The following is a 20,326-nucleotide window of genomic DNA, read 5'->3' as shown; positions in this document are numbered from 1 at the left end:
CATGTTTTTTTTAAAAAAAAGTTGGTCAACATGATTTTCTTTCAGTTTTTAAGTTGGAGATATAATTCACATACTGTAAGATTCACCCTTTTAAAATGTACAGTTCAGTGGTTTTTAGTATATTCACAAAGTTGTGCAACAATCACCACCATCTAATTCCAGACTATTTTCACCAATAAGAAAACACACACCTATTAGCAACTACTCCCATCCTCCCCTCCCCCAGCCCTTGGCAATCAATAATTTACCAATTTCTGTCTCTATGGATGTCCCCATTCTCTATTTTCATATAAATGGAATCATATAATATGGGATCTTTATTTCTGGATTCTTTCACTTAATATTTTCAAGGTTCATGTTGTAGCATGTGTTAGTACTTCCTTCCTTTTTAAAGGCCGAATAATATTCCATTCTATGAATACACTACATTTTGTTTACCCATTTTAGACAAGAACTTTTTTTTTTTTTCCGGTAAGCGGACCTCTCACTGTTGTGGCCTCTCGAGTTGCGGAGCACAGGCTCCGGACGCGCAGGCTCAGCGGCCATGGCTCACGGGCCCAGCCGCTCCGCGGCATGTTGGATCTTCCCGGACCGGGGCACAGAACCCGTGTCCCCTGCATCGGCAGGCAGATTCTCAACCACTGCGCCACCAGGGAAGCCCTAGACAAGAGCATTTTTAACATCCATTCCAACTCCAGGATCCTTTATTCAAGTGAAGGGCTACCACCAAAGTTCATAAAGCAAATCACAGTAAATCATTATGCTTCATAGTTTTTCTGTGCCCTTAAGCTTTCAAGTCTTACCTACCACAGATCCAGAGAGGACCATCCTGTTATAACCAACCAAGTTTACTTCCTGAACTCTGAAAACAATAATATCAGACCCTCTACCTTTATTTCAGGATTCTGCTTCCCCGCCCCCACTCCAATCTTCTCCTCACAGCCCACCTGATTTCTTGATTGTAATGCTAATTGCTCTCGACAGATTTGTGTTGACTGAGATTGGATGGCGCATTCTTCCCATGCCTCTCTCCCCCGTCCTTGGCCTCGCTGCACGTGCAACTTCTTCACCATCAAAATTCCCCCTTCCCGCCTCCCCCTCAAAAAGCCTTCCTTTGTTTTCCAAGGAAATTCAGGTAAAAGAAAGGGTGGGGGAAACGATATTTTTGACTTTCCTCACAATCCAGACGTTGGAAAGAAAAAGGATTTCCTTTGGGCTGCTGCCACGACTCTGATCTTTTATGCTGATAAAATATTTCCTTCTTTAAAAAAAAAGTTATGGGAAAAATCATACCACTTCAGCTACACTTACTCTAACTTTCGCGTTTAAAAGAAAAAAGATTTAGAAGTTTACCTCTCTTTCACAGAGTGGTTCGTTCAAGTCATGCCACCGGGAGCTAGCTGGGTCAGCAGCGCTCTTTGGAGGCTGGCGTGGAGGAGGACTACAGGATCCAGAGGGCTTTGGAAACTCCAGCAGCTCCAAGCTTGTTGGCTACTACGGTTTCCCTGAGGAGTGACGCTATGAAAACAAACCCTGATTGGTCAGGCCTGAGCTGAATTCTCCATTTATGGACAGATTGCCCTACCCGAGCCGAGGCTCAGCCAGAGGAGAACGGAGAAGGTGGCCGAAGGAAGAGGAGCGAGGCAGGGCAGCTAGTCGGACGCGCGGAGAGCATTGCTCTCACCTAGGCGGGCGGCGAGCGCCCGGTCCGGGTGGACCCCTGCCCTCCGCAATATGCGCCCCGCCTGCTAAGCCGCCTCCTGCTCGCCCTCACCTACCGCCGCCGATCCCGCCTGGATGGAGTCCCCCCAGGGTTCCCATTGGTTCCTGTGAGTGCTTGGGTGTCGAGAGCCTGTTTTTGGCGAAGGGAACCAACTTTTGAAGTTCGCCCAGGAGACTGCGTTCCAGCCCCAGCTCCCCGGCAGCCGGACCCGGCAGAGGCGCGACCGCGGCGCGAGTCACCATGGTGAGTTGGCCGCGCGGCGTCCCGGGACGCCTGACCCAGGGATGGGGCGGGAAGCCCGGGCGCGGGGCACCCACCTTGGGCGCGCTGTCGAGGCCAGGGGTGGAGAAGCTGGACGCGGGAGTCGGCACGTCGCGAGCCCTTATTTCCTGCAGCTTTCGCTCAACCGGGGCTGGGGGAGACGGAGTGAGGGGCCAAGGAAAACTTTCTTTCAAGTCACTTTCGGCGTCGCCAAACTTTTCGTGGCCGGGTTGGCTATGGCTGCCAGCTGTCGGAAGCCAGAGTGCGGGGAGATCCGCGTTCAGGGGCACGGCCCGCCGGGGGGTATCAATTCCCTCCCGCTGGGAAGGTGGGAGCGGCCGCCTGCGCCCCTCAGTGCGCGCGCTCCCCGCCCGCTGCACCGGCGCCGCGGACCACTACTCCTCCCCCGGCCGCCCGGCAGCGCCGCAGCTGTCCCGCTGGCATCCGCGCGCCGGCGGGGGCGGCGCGGCCGCACAAAGGCAGTGGGGCGCCAGGTAGGGCGAGCACCTGGCGGTGGACTGGCGGCTGCGGGCGAGGGTGTCGCGGGGCTGCCGGGAGCCAGGCCGGCCTGGGCTCCGCTGGGCGCCGGCCCGGAGGGTCTTTGCACCAAAAAGGCCGAGTAAACACCATCCTCCTCCACTTCCCCCAAGTGCGAGGTGGCTGGCACTTTTCGGGTGTACAGCGAACGGTACGCATGGGAGGAAGTCGAGTTTTTTGTTCTTTTTCCTTTGGCACTTTGGGTATTGATGGAAGTGTCTGGCTCTCTCTCTGACTCGTTTCTGACTTTTCCTCCACCCCGACCTCCCGGCCTCGGCTACCCCGCCCCCAATAACCTTAGCCGCATCCCTTGGGCTTTGGGGTGGTGTACTTTTCTTTCCTAAGCACAAAAGCAAGGGCTCTATTTTGAAGAGATTGGCAGTCCATCAGAGGGGGGAAAAAGTTCTACTACAAGGCTTCATAGTTTCCACACTTGCTTCTTTTCAAATAATCCGGCTTAGGTGGATGAACTGGTCCTCTTCTGATTGGTTTTTGTTGTTTTTTAGTGACTGTGAAAGGGGTGCTAAGTCACAGTGATAACCGGTACAGCACTAATTTAAAAATCTCTATCCTGCAGGAGTCTGAGGGAAATTAGGAAAGGCCCATAGGAACCTACACACAAAACTCAAAAGCAGCCCTTGATCCAGTGCTGTGTTTATTCAAAAGAATGATTAAAAACAAACAAGCCAAAATCTTTAAAAGGGCATCCTTGACCAAAGCTTTTTCTTTTCACCTAGTCCAAAGTTATGTCACCCTTGTGTCTACCGAAGAGGACACTTTATCTGTAAATAAAATTTCCCTTTCAGTTTTAGGGTTTAAGAAGTCAGTCCACCCCATATTATTTTTGGAACCCCTAAAGAAAACCATTCACTTACACTGTGTGTTTGGGTGGAGCTACCTAAATGGGGCCACTGCCTAACTGGCTACCTGGACTTAAGCAATGTGAATCTTAATACTTTATAATTGCTAGAATTATTTCCCATGGTTCAGTATTTCTAAAAAAAAAAATGTGTTGTATGTCAAGAGTTTAAAAAATCTTGCTGAATTTAAATAGTTGAGTGGTACGTTGAGAAAATTAACTTTCCCTTAGTTCACTCATTTTTCATGCTGGAGAGACTAAAAAGTAGTGTAGCATGACTTTTCTGGGGACCTCAGAAACTGGACGCTCAATTCGGTCCATTGCTGTTGAAGTAGATGGTTTATGAAGTGGGTGCAGAAGAGGCATGTTCTAAGGAAGAGCTGTTTCCAGAGTGTGTAGGGTGTCTATTGAAGCACAGGGGTATGACTTACCTATCGATGTTCCCTGCCAACAGCACAGATGGCCGTATTGTGGGCCTCCAGGAGACTATCAGTGCATCAGATACAGTTGCTGAGGCCCCGATTCCCTGACAGAAAAGTTGAAACAGCTGGTTGTCCTGAAATAGGAGCTGCGCCATCACTCCATCTACTGGATCTAGAGTAATTTGGCAAAAATTAAATGAATCATTTCTTCGCTGGCTTGAAAAATTAAGTCTGTGCATTAGATGTGTGAAGTTGCCTTAGAACAGAGCATCAGCAGCTTAAATAGTCAGAAATCTCAGTTATTATAGTATTTACTATTTATGTAAGATCCCCTTCCAGCCAAATGAGGCTTCATTTTGTGTTTCACATCTGTCTGCGTCTGCCCAGCTGCATCCCTCAGCTGCTTAAAACAGGAAGAGAAGGGGCAATGCCTCCAGTGGGTGTGGCTCAGGGTTAGCCTGGAGAATATAATTCATCAGGCCCTTGGCACCTGTACTGTGGATTTCTCTGTCTCTCGCTCTCTGAGATATCTTAGGAAATCTGGTAGCAGATTAGGAAGGCTCTCCACCTGTACTAAAGGCCCTACCAAGGCTCACTCATTTGTGATTCATAAGGAAGATTGCCATCTTCTGACTCATGAACAAAGTGTACAGCTTACAGTTTACCTTCTATTTCCTCCTGAAAACTCACTTTGGGACATTTTTCTCCGTCTTTGGAGAACCAAGAATACTACCAGGCAATAGCAATTTCTTTCTTTTTTTTCTTAGACTTGAAGGACCAAAAAAGAAAAAGAAAGGAAAACACCAAAAAAATCTCTGCCTGTCTCTATAATTTAGTATACATTGGTCAGGAGGGTACAACAATCTCCTTTGACTTTAATCAATAATAATACACATCTGAGGTTTCCTTTGTAGAACGTGGCTTTATCATCAGCCACAAAGGAAGTTCTACTTCTGTGGCCATGACCAGTTTGGACTGTCTAACGGACTGGAACCCATGTGTATAGCTCTGCTGTATACTTTGGAGCTAGAAACTGTGATTCATAAGGCTTTTGTGACTGATATATACTGACATATTTGAGTACATGTGACTTGACCATCACGTCAGAATATGTTCAAGATGTGTCCCCGTCTCCTTACTTGCATATTACTTGTGAGTAAATTGCAGATAGTACACAGGAATAGGCTTACGAACTTAGAAATCTGATGCAGCTGACTACAAGGTAGGTAAGTTCCTTTGGGTGAAGGCATGGCATGTATTTAGAAAGTCTGGAATCCATTTCAAACATGTTTTCTGCGAAGGTAACCTAGTCCATTCCCGCTGATTAGTTTATCAGATTTCTAGTGAGTAGTCTCCTGGCCAAAACAACACAACACAGAACCAAAACAGAAAGGAATGGGATGAAGTCCAGAAAAGTTTTGATAGAGGTAGAGGGTTAGGGCAAGAGTGGAATCCAGGGCATTGTCTTGGGACCACTGTGGGTGGGCCTGCCTAGTAGGAAATGTTTGGCAGCCCAGGGCAAGGAGGGAAGCCCAGTGGGGCCATGGATGGAGGGGATGGAGAAGCAGAGGAAGCAGTTGCAGAAGCTGAAAGCCACTTCCTCCTCAGTTTTGCTGGGGATTTCAGCTTTGTTAGTGGTTGCAAACTCAAATGTCTACAGACACCAGGATACAATTTTTGATGGGGTGAGACTGGCCTCTGGAGAGTAAATATAGAACATGTGCCCATCAAAAGAGCCATCATTACTTGACCTTAGGCTGTGATGACATTGACCACATTACCAAATTGTCTGCTTTTTCAGGAGAAGCTGAAAATCTAGATTTTTAGGCCAGAGCTGCCAATTTTTAAAAGGGTGCTGATCATCGCTGAGAGGCCAAACAGGTCAGCTGTTTGCAGCGACCCTGTTGTAAATCTCAAAGTGGTGTCCTGCGAACCACTGTGCTTCCTTGCATTCGCTCGCCAGCAGGAAGTCTAAACTTTAGCCACATACCCAGTAAGGGCATTCGATTTTTACTGACACATGCACACCTTCCCACTGCGTTTCCCTTAAGAGAGGGAGTTGCCTGGTGTTTCCAGCCCATGGACTCGCTAAGCTATTAAACAGGGGCGGTATGCATCCAGCTGCCACCGTTTGGAGCTAGCTCAACACCTGTGCAGGTAGTGCTGTGAGTGGTGAGCCTGTAAATTGAACTTCTCTTTTTTTTTTTTAACATCTTTATTGGAGTATAATTGCTTTACAATGGTGTGTTAGTTTCAGCTTGAACTTCTCTTTTTCTTAACCCTTTAACTCCCTCCAGTGGGAAGGTACTCCCCCTCTCCCCCAACCTCCATATTGTATGGTGGACCTCTTTGATTACTCCTTTCCCTGTTGCATCTCATGAATTTGAGGTCTGTTTCAGGGGTTCTCCTTGGGGCTAGATAATGAGCTTTTTTGTAAACATGACTTGGAATACAACCTTTCGCCCTTCAGTGTTAATGTTATGAGCTCATGTGAGACCTCTCTCCCATGAGGAGAGGACTGGGTCTCATTACTTGGTAAGAACTTGTGAAAGCTCTTTTCATCAGCTTCAAAAAAGCAGAAATATTTTGAAACCTCTATACACATGTAAAGCTTCATTATGGATCCTAGAGAAATTACGTACATTCGTAATTTTCCAAGTTTGAGTCATCTACTATTTTTTAAACAAAGATGCAGCAACTTGTGTTTTTATCAGTATGTGATTAAAATGGGTTTCTCCGTGGTGAGATTTTAATTTTTTTTTACCGTGCTGGGACTTAATATTTACAGAACAAATAAGGGGTTAAAGGTTAAATGCCAAAGGTATTAAAAATAAACAGCTTGGCCTTGTAAGCACATTCTGTAACAATGGTAAACAAATTGTGTTTTGAATTTCAACTTCAAAATTTATTTTGGCAGAGATGAAAGGTTTGGAGGCATATTAGTGAAGTCTTTTTTTTTACATATCTTTACGACAGCTTTACTTCAGAGAAGTAAAACTATAAGAGTCGTCCCTAAAAATAGGGACAATGGCTTCGACACCGTATATGCAGGTGAAGTCAGCCCTCCTTTCTGAATTGCCACCATGGGAACACTGTCATTAATGTTGTTCAGGGCACTTACGAATGGCCATTTAAGAAAATTTTTTGACTTCCTTTATGACCTAAAATGCTAGTGTGCAGCTGATCACCCATCTTACTCACCAAACTTTGTATAAGGTCCCTCTCAGCTGTTTCCTGAAGTTACATTCTGCCTCAAAGGGGGAAGAAATTGGTCCTGAACATGGGCAGTATCGTGTAACCTAGGCCCTGGGGACCAAAAAGGAGGTGGTTCTTCCAGGAATCCGTCCTCTAAGAACTGCTCTGAAGGAGGCCACCCTGTCTTAGGTGTTTTGAGTTCTGATGTGTTTGTTAAAAATTCATTCATGGGACTTTGAAATCATACACTGCATTGTAGAAAGTAAAACATACATACACTACATTGTAGAAAGCCCAGAAGAGAATTTAAGAGTCTATCCTAAATCCTTTGGCTTGACTTCATAGAAAGATCTAGAGGGGTTAAATGGCTTCGAAAGTCTCAGAGCTAGGTTTTGACTGATCTGGTGCCAGAATCCAGGTTTTCTGATCCCAGTTTAATAAGGCTTTTCCCACCAAACCACGGTGGTGGGTTAGAGTCTAGGCACGACCCAGGTAGTTTTCTTTCTGGGGCCCTTCAGAAAAAGCCTGCTTGGGGATGGAAGGTTGTGAATTATTTTTGATGCGTTACTGTATCAACTTTAAAAGATTATAAAACATAAATTTAGGGGAATTCACCATAATACCATTACCGTAGTGCTAATTTTTTTCATGTCTTTGGGTTTCCTTCCAAACTATCGAAACGTACATCATTTTTATGTAGCTGTAATTATGGGGCTAATATACAATTTGTGTTCTGTATTTCCCCATGTATTTTGTAAACTCTTTTCCTTGGTAAACATATTTATCGTATTTTGCTGGTGGTATGATCATCCCATGTAACCTGATTACCCAACTTGAGTCCTAACTGTATGGAGAACTGTCCTCCAGATGCACCAGTGACTGTTCCTTCCTGCCCCCGTTAGAACTGCCCTTAGCAGTGCTGGGCTGCTCAGCCTCCTGTCCTGCTGATACATGGAGCCCTGTCTTTGGTGTAAAGTCTGAAGCCAGGACCGGCTGGCTTGGTGTACACTCCACACTCCCCGGTCCTGACCTGAGGTGGGTACTGTTGGTGTTCTCCCAGGATCATGATACTGGAACTCAAATGTGTGACAACAGTGGGTGCTCAGGCCTCTGACTGCAGCTCGGCAACGATGAGTTCCCCTGTCAGAGGACCCAAGTGGTTGGAGACGAGGAGCTCTGAACCCCAAAGTGGAGAAGACACGGCAGTTGCCAAGGAGGTTAGCGTACATGCCTGATAGGTAGGAATTCTTACCAAATACAGTGGCAACCGCTAGAAAAGCAAAGATGAATTAAGCCCTGCCTCTGCTTATGAGGTGCTCACAGAAGAGGGAATAACAAAGGGCTTTCTTATAGGTGATTTCGTCTCATTCTTGTACAAATGATGGGTTTTGCTGCCATTTTATAGGTAAGAAAACCAAAGTGCAGTGAGGGCAAGAGAATTGTTCAGGGCCATACAACTTGTATGTAATGAACCAGGTCTGCTAACTTTATGCTCTTTCAAAAGCAATTGTGTACATTATTTCTGAATTTGAAATTTCTGGGTCCAGATAGCTGTATAACACTTCATTATTTTACATACCCCTGAGGGAAAACAAGGTTGATTTTTTTTTTTTTTTTTTTTAAATCTAGTTTAAAGTCTGGGCTTTTTAATTTCCTTGTTCGGGGATGTTTGCATGTCGCAACATTTGGGGACTAGATGATATCACACTGGGATCAAGCATAAAAGTAAAAGAAAGTCATGCTAGAAAGCTCTCTGATCTCAGTTAGTTTAAAAAGTAGAAAATAAGGGAAACAAGGTAACTACAAGAAATGCAGCCCTCGAGTCCTTATATACATGACAGAAAACAAACAAAAATTAGGATAGCGTATCATTAGTCTCTTAGTAATTTAATTGGTGTGACCAGCTTTTGATGTTGACGGCAAGTTAGCACAATATTACTTTGTAACAGAACGATTTGGACAGTATCGTTGTCTGATTCTAAAAAGTTTTCAATAACAAAAAAATTACGGTTGTTTTAGTGTCCCAGTTAGATATGGACCTTTGTTACAGGAAATTTTGGATTTAAATGTAGAAGCATCTATTAAGCTACTTCATAGTATGAGAAAGATGGCGCCTTCAAGATTTGGGAATGCTCAAATGCAGAAATATGTCTGCAAAATGATGGTAGTTCTCCTTTCTCCCATCAGATTGTCAGAGATTCCTAATATTTGGGGGTGCCCCAAGGCCCTCTGAAGCTATTGACCTGTTTCCTGACAGTGTTTGTAATAACAAGGAAAACAAGAAAACCAAACAGAAAGACAGGAACAATCTAAATGTCCATTAGGAAAGAAATGCATAAATGTCTGTGACTTATTGATAATAGGGAATCAATATGGATAGATCTCACAAAGGTAGTATGTGGTGAAGAAGTAAGTTGTAGAAAGATACATGTGAAGTCATTTAAGAAAAATGTCAAAACACAAAACAAGGCTATCTGTATTGTTCGGGGATATATATACTCATATATGTATATATTTATGTATATGTCCTTTTAAAAAAATGATGGACTAGAAAGATATCAAATTCAAGCTGCTGAAGGGGGAAGGAGGAAAGGAGAGGACTGAGGTCAGTGGACTAACTGTAACATTATTAAGAATGTTTTATTTGCTTTATTAAAATCTAAAGCAAATATAGAAAATAGTATCATTAATTCTGGGCAGTATGGGCATAAATATTTATATTATTCCCCCATAGTTTTAACATCTTTTTACAATTAAGAAGAAAAAAACCCCACATGAACACAATTCTTCATTTAATTTTAGGAGGTTCATAAACCTCCAAAGCCCACACAGTATCATTCGCAGAGTTGTAGCAAACCTTGTCTTGAGGTGAATATTAAGGAGTATGCAATTTTGCGTCTATGTCAGGTTTTTTTTTTTTTTTTTTTTTAAGATTTAATTTTATTTCTGGTTGCGTTGCGTCTTTGTTGCTGCTCGTGGGCTTTCTCTAGTTGTGGCGAGCGGGGGCTACTCTTCATTGCGGTGCGCGGGCTTCTCCTTGAGGTGGCTTCTCTTGTTGCGGGGCACGGGCTCTAGGCACGTGGGCTTCAGGAGTTGTGGTGTGTGGGCTCAGTAGTTGTGGCTGGTGGGCTCTAGAGCACGGGCTCAGTAGTTGTGGTGCGAAGGCTTAGTTGCTCCGTGGTATGTGGGATCTTCCCAGTCCAGGGATCGAACCCGTGCCCCCTGCATTGGCAGGCGGATTCTTATCCACTGTGCCACAAGGGAAGTCCCTGTCAGGTTGTTTTAGTGACAGTTGACATACAATCAAATCAATAGTAAGTCCCACTGAGTTATGTAAAGTTCCGTTAGGGATTATGTCCCAGGATGTTCAGCATCTGTTAAGCATCTTTCTTACCTTTTCCTTTCTTACCTTTTCTTACCTTACTATTAAGTTTTGATATAATTAACCACCCCAAACTTGGTGGTTTAAATAGTAAAGATTTTATTATTTTTCATGATTTTGTGCATTGGCTGGGAAGTTCTGGGCTGGGCTGGCTCGTCAGGTCCTTGTGGTTGGCTGGTGGCTTGGCTGGGGATGGATGAGCTGAGACGGCCTCACTCACGTGCTGGTTAGTTGGCCCAGGTTCAGTTGGGGCAGTGGAGATGGCTTGGCCACCTATCGCTTTCACAATAGGCTAGTCCTGGTTTGTTAACACAGCAGTGGTCACAGGGTTCCCAAGAATAGCAAAAGAGAAAGCAAGCCATAGTGCACAAGCATTTTTTTAACCTCTGCTTGCATCCTGGTTGATACTGTCTCATTGGCCAAAGCAAGTCACATAGCTACCGTCAGGGTTAGTGTGGGCGAGGACTGCCCTGGGGCTCAGATACAGTTCCTACCCTCCACCTTTTCTTTCATCGTGTCTAGTTGGGTGAATACATTGAGGCAGGAATAGATTTAGTGCAAATCTACTTTTCCCGGATGACCCTCTGAACCCCTGTGTATGACGGAAGCCCCCATTGCTCCTGGTACATCTGCTGCTGTTTTCCCAAAGTACGAGGAATTAAAACTTGTAGTTCTTTTGTATTACGGAGCCTCAGTATGATTTTTAAATTGCTATTTTTGCTGGAAAAAAGTAAAAGCAGAAGCTAAAAACAAGAAGAAAAAACTCTTTTCTGTTGAAGGGAGTTTGTAAACATAAACATTTCACGATTAAGTCCAAGCTTCCAGAGCAGTGAATCATGCCAAACCAGACTGGACTGGATGGCCTGTTGGATATAACAGTGGAGCAATACTGTTTGGAACAGGTCAGGACAGTGCTGTTCACTGACTAATTCTGCCTTTCTGGCCAGCCCTGAGCTGTCCATGTGGAGAAGGACATTCTTCACACACACAAAAATACTTTTTTTGTCTTGAATGAAAGTCTTGTGTTGTGGATTGTATTATCGTTCCCAGAATAATCCATACTGGTGTCACTTCCGTATTCTGTGAGCCACAGGCTCCTCAACAATGATGTGAATAGAGTAGGATTAACCTAGATTTGGGCATAGGTCTCAAAAAAAATTCATTCATCTGTGGATCTTTCCCTTTGATTTTCTCTTTCTCCTCTTTTTAAATGGAAAAATTTAAACTACACAAATGGGGAGAAAACTCATTGCTGGACTTCAGCAATTGATAACTCATGGCCAATCTTATTTTCTCCATTTTGTTAGTGTGGTGTATCACATTGATTTACAGATGTTGAACCATCCTTGCATCCCTGGAATAAATCCCAGTTGATCATGATGTATGATCTTTTCATGCATTATTTATTTATTTGCTGTGCCGCACAGCTTGCAGAATCTTAGTTCCCAGAACGGTGAAAGTGTGGAGTCGTAACCACTGGACCGCCAGGGAATTCCCTTTTCATGTATTACTGAATTCAATTTGCTAGTATTTGTTGAGGATTCTTGTGTCTGTGTTCATCAGGGATATCGGCCTGTAATTTTCTTCTCATGTTGTGTCCTTGTCTGGTTTTGGTGCTAGGGTAATGCTAGCCTTATAAAATGAGTGTGGAAGTGTTCCTTCCTCTTCTATTTTTGTGAAGAATTTGAGAAAGTTTGGTATTAATTCTTCCTTAAATATTTGGTAGAATTCACCAGGAAAGCCATCTGGTCTTGGATTTTTCTTTGTTAGGAGGTTTTGGATTACAGATTTAATCTCTTTACTAGTAATTGGTCTGTTCAAATTTTGTTTCTTCATGATTCAATCTTGGTAGGTTGTATATTTATAGGAATTCATCTCTTTCTCCTAGGTTCTCCTAATTTTTTGGCATATAATTATTTCAATCTTGTTTCTTCTATTCTCACCTTCTCTTGGTTTATTTTGAAGCAAATCCTAGCTATCATTTCATTCTAACCATCTCTGTATTACATTGGTATTAATTTATTTTTATAAATTTTTTAAGATTTATTTATTTTATTTATTTTTGGCTACATTGGGTTTTCGTTTTGCTGCGCAGGCTTTCTCTAGTTGCGGCGAGCCGGGGCGACTCTTTACTGTGGTGCGCGGGCTTCTCCTTGCAGTGGCTTCTCCTTGCGGTGGCTTCCCTTGTTGCGGAGCATGGGCTCTAGGTGCACAGGCTTCAGTAGTTGTGGTGCAGCGGGCTCAGTAGTTGTGACTTGCGCGCTCTAGAGCGCAGGCTCAGTAGTTGTGGCTCACGGGCTTAGCTGCTCCGCGCATGTGGGATCTTCCCAGACCAGGGCTCGAACCTGTGTCCCCTGCCTTGGCAGGAGGATTCTTAACCACTGCGCCACCAGGGAAGCCCTACACTGGCATTTAAATAAAGCAAAACTCAGCTCTCAGCTCTTGGTACTGTCTACTTCTTGGGTTGGAGGAAGGGGTGTATCTCAGAGAACCAAAGTAGGTAGCTTCCCTTTGATTTTTAATATTACAGGCTTTGTTTTTACAGAATAAGGTAGACATCTCCAGTAACTGGGGAGACTCCTTAAAGCTTGGCCTGATCTCGTCCACAGGAGTATCTGGCAGTGATACCCAGGAGTATCTCGGCACCCATAGTTTTGGTGTGCAGGGCAGAGGTGGCTCCCCAGCCTACAGTCCTAGCTCTACTCAGGCACTCTCTTTAGGTATAATTGGCAGGGCCAGTTCATGCTTATTCGTCTCTTCATTCCTTCTCATACATACGTGTATCATGGTGATGGCTGTGCAAATAACACTTGTTTCTTTCAGTGATCAGATACCTTTAAACGTAGAATGTCAAGATGAGAAATGTCTCAGAGACTACTTGGTGGGGGGGCGTGGCCTATGAAATTATATGCTGAAGTTTGTGTCTGTGTCCATGTGTGCATTTTTCCCTGGGGAGAAGAATCCTAACTCCCTGAAGTGGTCCATGGCCTCCCCAAATGACTCTAAGGCCCAGAGAATTTAAGTAGCCTGACCAAGGTCACCTGGCAAATTAGTAGGAGAAGTGGCCTTAGAGTACAAGTCTTTTGTCCAGGGATCCTAACCTGGTCCTAAACCTGATTTTACTGGAAATGTTTGAAAAGCAAATATAATAAAGCTTTAGAGAGAAGGGAAGTTGGAAGTACTGAGTTAAAATAATTCTTTGTAAGATTACCAGAGATACTAAACCAATACAAGTTACCATGAGGCAAGGGTCAGTATTAATTGTTGACAACTGACTTAATTTTTCAGAATGGTTATAAAGCATAAAACTAGAGTCACGAGCTTCCCTGGTGGCGCAGTGGTTGAGAGTCCGCCTGACGATGCAAGGGATACAGGTTCATGCCCCGGTCCGGGAGGATCCCACATGCCGCGGAGCGGCTGGGCCCGTGAGCCATGGCCGCTGAACCTGCGCGTCCGGAGCCTGTGCTCCGCAGCGGGAGAGGCCACAACAGTGAGAGGCCCGCGTACCGCCAAAAAAAAAAAAAAAAAAACACCTAGAGTCACAGCATTGGTCTCACATTTATTAGATTTTTATATTCTCCTGTGATCACGAAGAGAAATACGTCCAATGCAGACTTCAAATATAAGTCAAGGACATAATGGTTTGACGTTTATGTAAATAATTGAAAACTCATTTCTCTTATGAGGAGTCATTATTATTCATTATAAAATTAATAACTAATTGAGGACACATAAGGAAATTGCTGGACTCTAATAACTGGACTCTGGATCACAGTTCTGTGCTCTGTTTCTATTCTGTAGGACTAGGGCTTGGAGTGTAGTGTAGTGGTAGCCTCTTCCTTCCAGCTCTTTTTCTCCCCTGCCCCCAAGCCCCAACCCCCAACCAGATTCTACATCTGTCCTGCCTCCTGCTCTCCCCTACAAGGCTCTTGCCCTTCTAGACTCGGGAGGGGTGAGGAGGAGGGTTGGAGAAGGCAGGAAATACATAGTTTGCACCTGCTTACAAGTGAGCATGCATAATTAAGGCTTCCTAAAAGAAGGGGAGCACTCTCCTCCCATCTTGGAACCCTCTTTCTCCTCCTCCAAGTAGCCCCGCTTGGCACCTCTGCAACCAGTGGGGAGTCGGGCAGTGTCCGCTCTACAGCAACAATAAGGCACTGTCATCTTTGTTTGGGGCTGTGAATCTGAGTCTTCAGTTTTTGCAGCAGTTGTATTTAAGCGTCCGTTGGCAAAGGTATATTTTATATACTCTAAATATAAGATGTAATGAATAGCAGGATCGCACCACCTGCTGAGTCCTGTGGATTCCACCTGTGCAGCGTGGCTTCAACCCGCTTCCTTTTGCCTTGTCTTTCGCCGAGGTCAGCTGGCCAAGTTCCACTACTTGCTGTGCCCCTTGCAGGCTTGGATAATCTCACCTTTCTTTGGCTGATGTCTGGCAGCCGTCAATTCCCTCCCCTTCCGCATCCGGATGATCCAATTCTCCTTTGAGGTCGGCCCCACTTCCACCCTCTTTTTTTTTTTTTTTTTTTTTTTGCGCTACGCAGGCCTCTCACTGTTGTGGCCTCTCCCATTGTGGAGCACAGGCTCCAGACGCACAGGCTCAGCGGCCATGGCTCACAGGCCCAGCTGCTCCGTGGCATGTGGGATCTTGCCGGACCGGGGCACGAACCTGTGTCCCCTGCATCGGCAGGCGGACTCTCAACCACTGCGCCACCAGGGAAGCCCCACTTCCACCTTCTTGAGTCTCCTAGTTGGAAGTTAACTTCAAAACCTCGGAACTCTTGATCTGCAAAGATCTCTTGATTGTTTACGGGCCTTTTATCTTCCCTTCTGATCAGTTACTTTTCAGGTATAGTTGTTTCGTATTCATCTTTGTGTCCCACCCCCATTTTGGGACTTGCCATACTAGATGTATCCAGTACTATTTTTAAACGTAGTATGAGAGGAGAAATGCTTGCATTTCCTTCTGCTGTGAGTTATACATTCGTTAGTGCTCCCTAGGCCTTCATCTCGAGGGACAAAAGTAGAGTGCAGAGCTGCCAAGGCAGTGAAGCACTCTTAAAATGCATGCCAGTAAACAGGCTCTTAGTCGCTCAGCTAATGGAATGAAACAGGGGAAGAGCGAATCCGTGAAAGTGCCCTGTGATTCAGATGTCACTGGAGCTTTGATTTTAGTGGGAATACTGAAGTTGTCTGATGCAAGTGTCACTCCTCACTTCACTCAGCATGTCCTTTGGAAGATGGAACAGTGAAGAAAGAAAGGGGAAGAAGCATAGCGATGCTTCAAAGGGCACCTGAAAGCCGAGCCGCTCGTTCACAGAAGGCAGGGGAGTCATTTTGCCCATCATCATGCCTTTCTTCACTCGTCAACCAGCTATAACGTTGAAAACAGGGCAGACAGCCTTCCCCCGCAACTCTTTCAGAGTCTGTGAAAATAGTTCTCCCAGAAAATGGCATCTATTGTATAGGTTACCAGTGATTTTCCCAAGGGTGGATGTTTAAGGAATAGGCAGAGATAATAGATGGAAGAAAGAATTGAAATGGGATTTTGAAGCAGACAGTATGCTTTTTTTAATTGCATGTGGTTTTGGAGGACAGGTTGAATTCATATGTTTTAAAACTCGCAGGGCAACCAAATACTGGTAAATTCAAACTGTCCTCATGAAATCTTTGTACTGGAACTCATCAGCTAACAAAATGGGCAGATTGGCATCTTTTGAGCTTTGTGGAGTGTATACGTTTTCTATGCTCAGCTCCAGGTGGATGGGTGAGGTATTCTAAGCTTTCCGGAGTATGGAAGAAGTGGCCTCCCAGGTGAGGCGGGAAAGAAGGGGAGAAGTCCAGGTAACTCATGGGGTCTGGGAAGATACGTAGTATGATCACCAGTTAGAGCATTTTGAGTGAGGAGATTTGAGTGGCTTGTAGACCAGGAACGCCAGAGATGAGACAGGCAAGGTAAGTTGGGGCCCTCATACCAACGGGATGTTTTAGAGTGATATTATTTCAATAAATATGTTTATTGTTCTGTCCTGCTGGGCCGTAAACTCCTTAAGGGGCCACTATGTCATGCTCATTTTTTGTATTTCCATCACCTGACATGACGTCTGGCACGTGGTAGAATCAGCAAATTTGTTGAATTGAACCAAACTTCCCACTAGACGGAAATTGTACAGAGGGCCGAATGGTTGTAGCAACGCAGCCGCCAATGAATTGATGAGAACCAGTGATTTAAAGTAGATGATTGATTAATTATAAACTGGAAACGTTTTCAAAGATAAAAATAGCCCCCCTCAGATAAAACCAGTAGGGCTTCCTTTTGTTAACTACTTGGGCTCGGCTCCTGCAGAAGCCAGACTGAGCCGGAAGCTGGGTGGGCTGGGAGGGCTTCTATACCTGACTCTCTCTCCCTTTATTCCAGCCTTCCTTCCACTGAGATCGGAAGAGGCTAGGTGATTGCCTAAGGCCACACAACCAGTCCCAACTTGTCTCCTCAAGGGCTGGTGCAGCTCTTGGCAGGCAGAAATGGGAACAAGATGCACCAGGGTCCTTTCTGAGGAAAGATTCCCAACTCCAAATGGCACCGTCGCAAATGGGGTGTGACCTGTGACCTCTGTTTAGGACTTCTCTTCACTGTGGCAGGGGAGAGGTTGGGCAGGTTTTGGTGATGTAAAAAATCACTACTAGATCAGCAGATAGGATGAGAAGGTTTATCCTGTTCAGCTGTGTGGACCTTCAGAATGTAAAATTTCCTGACAAAGTTTTTATCTGTCCTGGTTGAAAGAGCCGTATATAATGCCTTCGTTTTTCCATAATCAAACTCACCACTCACCTGCCTAAGTGGGATCTGGTTTTGCTTTCCTCCAAAGGCCAGATTGTCTCCAAGGAGACATGCTAATGGCTTAATTGTTTTGTTTATTTTGCTCCTCACAAATTCCAGTAGCCTCATTTGCATCAGGAGTTAGAATGCCTTCATTCCAGGGCCTTGGCATTTCCTTGGGGTTAGAATGGCTCAATGTTTGCTCTCAATGTTTTTTTAAAAGGTTGGTCAGTCCCTAGCGATAGGTGTGGCTTTCTCTAAATAGGAGTTTCTCTGGGTGTGGGGTGGAGAAAGTGAGAAAAAGGGAGAGGATTAAAAAAAAAAAATTATACGCTATATATGTACAACAAACTGTAGATAATTTCGGAGCCTGGTATTTATGTAATTATGTTCCCTTGGCTCGCATACTTTAGTTTTGGGGTTAAAAGATTAATGCATGCAAGGGAATGTTGATATTTAGCTTGACAAAACTATGCATTTACAGAGCTGTGATTTGCTTTCCAAAATGTAGAAATGTAGAGAAGGTTTGCCTCTTCACCTATGAAAAAAGAATTCCAAGTGTAAAACTATACTGGTTCATGTAGTAAATGCATTTTTCTAAGTTCGGTGTAAATGACATTTTGGATCAAACAGCTTTATAATGCGTTAGGGGAGTAATCGTCAATGCTGGGTGGAATCTGACTTTTGGAAAAGGGAAATTTGAATGTTGAAGAAGCTTAAATACACTGGTGTTGGTTAAATCTAGGTGTACTGGCCTCCATAGAAAAGAAATGCTTTCTTTCCCTGCAAACTGGAGTTTGGGAATTTCAGAGCTGGAAAATCGTGTAATAGATCTTAATGTTATAAATCACTCGGACAAATACAAAATAATGCTATTTGGAGACGTGTTTGTAATTATGCAGGATTATGTGATGATAAAGAATTTTCTAGGGACTTCCTTGGTGGTCCAGTGGCTAAGACTCTGCGCTCCCAATGCAGGGGACCCGGGTTCGATCCCTGGTCAGGGAACTAGATCCCACATGCCATAACTAAGAGTTCACATGCCACAACAAAAGATCCCACACGCGGCAATGAAGATCCTGCGTGCCACAACTAAGACCTGGTGCAGCCAAGTAAATAAATAAATAGATTTTTTTTTTTTTAAAGAATTTTCTATGGCTTCTCGAGTTTCTGAGGGTGTTTTGTGCTTTGCATTCTCAGTAATTCCCTCTGGAGACCTTAGCATTTGGGGGCGGGTAGGTATGCTTCTGTGAATTTAACAGTTATCCCCACCATTGAAGAGCAGGGAATCTGCTATTGGGATTAACAATTGTTGAGGACCCCTTCTGGTCGTCCAGCATTTGTATCTCTTTTGAGGTAGGTATTATTTTTCTTGGTTTACAGAAGGGGAAACAATACATGAGTGAGGTAACCTGCTAAAGGTCATCCATCTGAAAAGTGTCAGAGGAGGGATTTAAATTCAAGATCACCTGAATCTAAGATCTGCTTTGGAGAGGAGCTGTCTATTCCTAGACACATACTCAAGTTGTGAGTCCATGAGCTGGCAGCATGGGCATCACCTGGGATATTATTAGCCCTGCAGAACTTCAGCACCTTCCGCCTCCCAACCTACTGATTCTGCATCTGTATTTTAGCAAGATTTCTAGGTGATTGCAAAGGACTAATGCACGGGAACACTGTAGCCCAAGCAAGGTAACATGACTCTAAACACGCCCCCCGGGAAATTCTGATGGTTTTCCTCCAGGATATCATTTTCCAAGGACAGGGATGCAGTTAAACGCCCTGAGCTTTCAGGAATGTAGTCAATCATCTCTAATTATCCTGCTGAAGCAAAAATGACAGGGCAATGCTCAGGGGTGGGATTGAGGGAAAGGTTTCTCCTAGACAGTTCCAGAGTCAGCTGTCCTTAAGTAGATGCATGGGGATGGTGGTTGTCTACTGCATGCCTGGAAAACTCTCCACCCAGAATGGTCTCCTCCGGAGCTGCTGTTGATGCTGAGGTTTCTACCCTTACTGATCCCTCTGACCTACTGCATTTGTCTGTGAATGACAAGTCACTGTGAACTAGACTACCCAGTCTTCTAAGGCTACGCTGATGTGCATAAAATTGATGACTAATAAGAACCTGCTGTATAAAAAAATAAATGAAATAAAATTCAAAAAAAATAAATAGAGCTGCTTGAGAGCAGATTTTATCAGGCTGGGGAAGAAAGAAAGAGATCCAGACTGGGGAGTATCAATAGCACGAAAAGAGAAACGTGTTGAAGAGAGCCCAGCCTCCAGAACATTCCAGTCCTGGGGCCGGAGAAAGTAACGCCTAACCTTTGCCTCCTAACTGGTTTTACTTTCAGAATTCCCCCAGACGTCTAGGCTGGAGGCATCAGGGTCCTTGTCTGTTGTCCCTCTGCCTCCCAGATTCCTGTTGGTTCCCAAGCCCCGCCAAGTACGTCTTCACACTGCTCTGCCTGCTTTTTCACAGCTGTCGCCCTAGTTTGAATCTGCATTGTCTTACTCTGGGACCGTCACAAGAGTTTCTTAAGCGGTCTTCACCGTTCCCCCGTAATTCACATAAACAACATTGCCAGAATCACCCTCCTGGTAAACAGAGCTTTGCACCTGTCGCTCTTACTCAAAAATTCTCAGCTCTTACTGAGAATAGGCTTTAGCCCAACATGCAGTGCTGTCCCAAATCTATTCCAGGCTGCCTCCGGCCAACTCGAATTTTCCAGTAGTCCTTCTGGAATATGTCAAGTCGATAAGGGCAGCCAGAATGCCTAGTCTGCACTATTAGCTCCTAGCAGAGTGCCTGCATACTATAGGTGCTCGTAAAGATTGATTGAATGAATGATGAGCTGATTCTCATGTCCATATTTTATAGCCTGGCTAGAATACACTCTTTGGTCAGGCCATCTGCCATGAATGGACTTCCCTTTCTTGTCATTTATCAAAATCCTTTGAGGCCCAAATAAAGTCTCATTTCCTGGAAAACCTTTGATTTAGCTCACTAAGATCATTCCTTCTTCACAACCTAGCCCATGTCTTGGAGTTATTTATTTGGTGCTTAATTATATGTAATCTTGCATTGCTATCTGTGTGTATGAGTCATACCGCCCAGAGAGATTATAAG

At 44.5% G+C, this 20,326-nt stretch overlaps 2 protein-coding genes across 3 annotated transcripts in view; one reads left to right on the top strand and one right to left on the bottom strand.

The window, feature by feature from the left end:
• The window catches only part of FAM81A (family with sequence similarity 81 member A), a 126,354-nt gene extending 124,880 nt beyond the window's left edge, over positions 1-1,474 (bottom strand). The window contains exon 1 of one of the 2 annotated variants that reach the window (XM_067748700.1): positions 1,354-1,474. The gene's annotated coding sequence lies outside the window, so the exon portion shown is untranslated. The remainder of the gene's footprint in view (positions 1-1,353) is intronic. The other variant, XM_067748733.1, reaches the window with a different exon arrangement.
• A 148-nt stretch (positions 1,475-1,622) lies between these two features.
• Positions 1,623-20,326, top strand: part of MYO1E (myosin IE) — a 205,307-nt gene continuing 186,603 nt past the window's right edge. Inside the window, exon 1 of the mRNA XM_067748563.1 lies at positions 1,623-1,966. Within this exon, the coding sequence (XP_067604664.1) occupies positions 1,964-1,966 (3 nt within the window). The 5' untranslated portion in view covers positions 1,623-1,963. The remainder of the gene's footprint in view (positions 1,967-20,326) is intronic.

Source organism: Pseudorca crassidens, chromosome 1 (genome assembly GCF_039906515.1).
Source record: "Pseudorca crassidens isolate mPseCra1 chromosome 1, mPseCra1.hap1, whole genome shotgun sequence".
In the NCBI taxonomy this organism is placed as follows: Eukaryota; Metazoa; Chordata; class Mammalia; order Artiodactyla; family Delphinidae; genus Pseudorca; species Pseudorca crassidens.
This window is presented reverse-complemented; position numbering and strand designations above follow the sequence as displayed.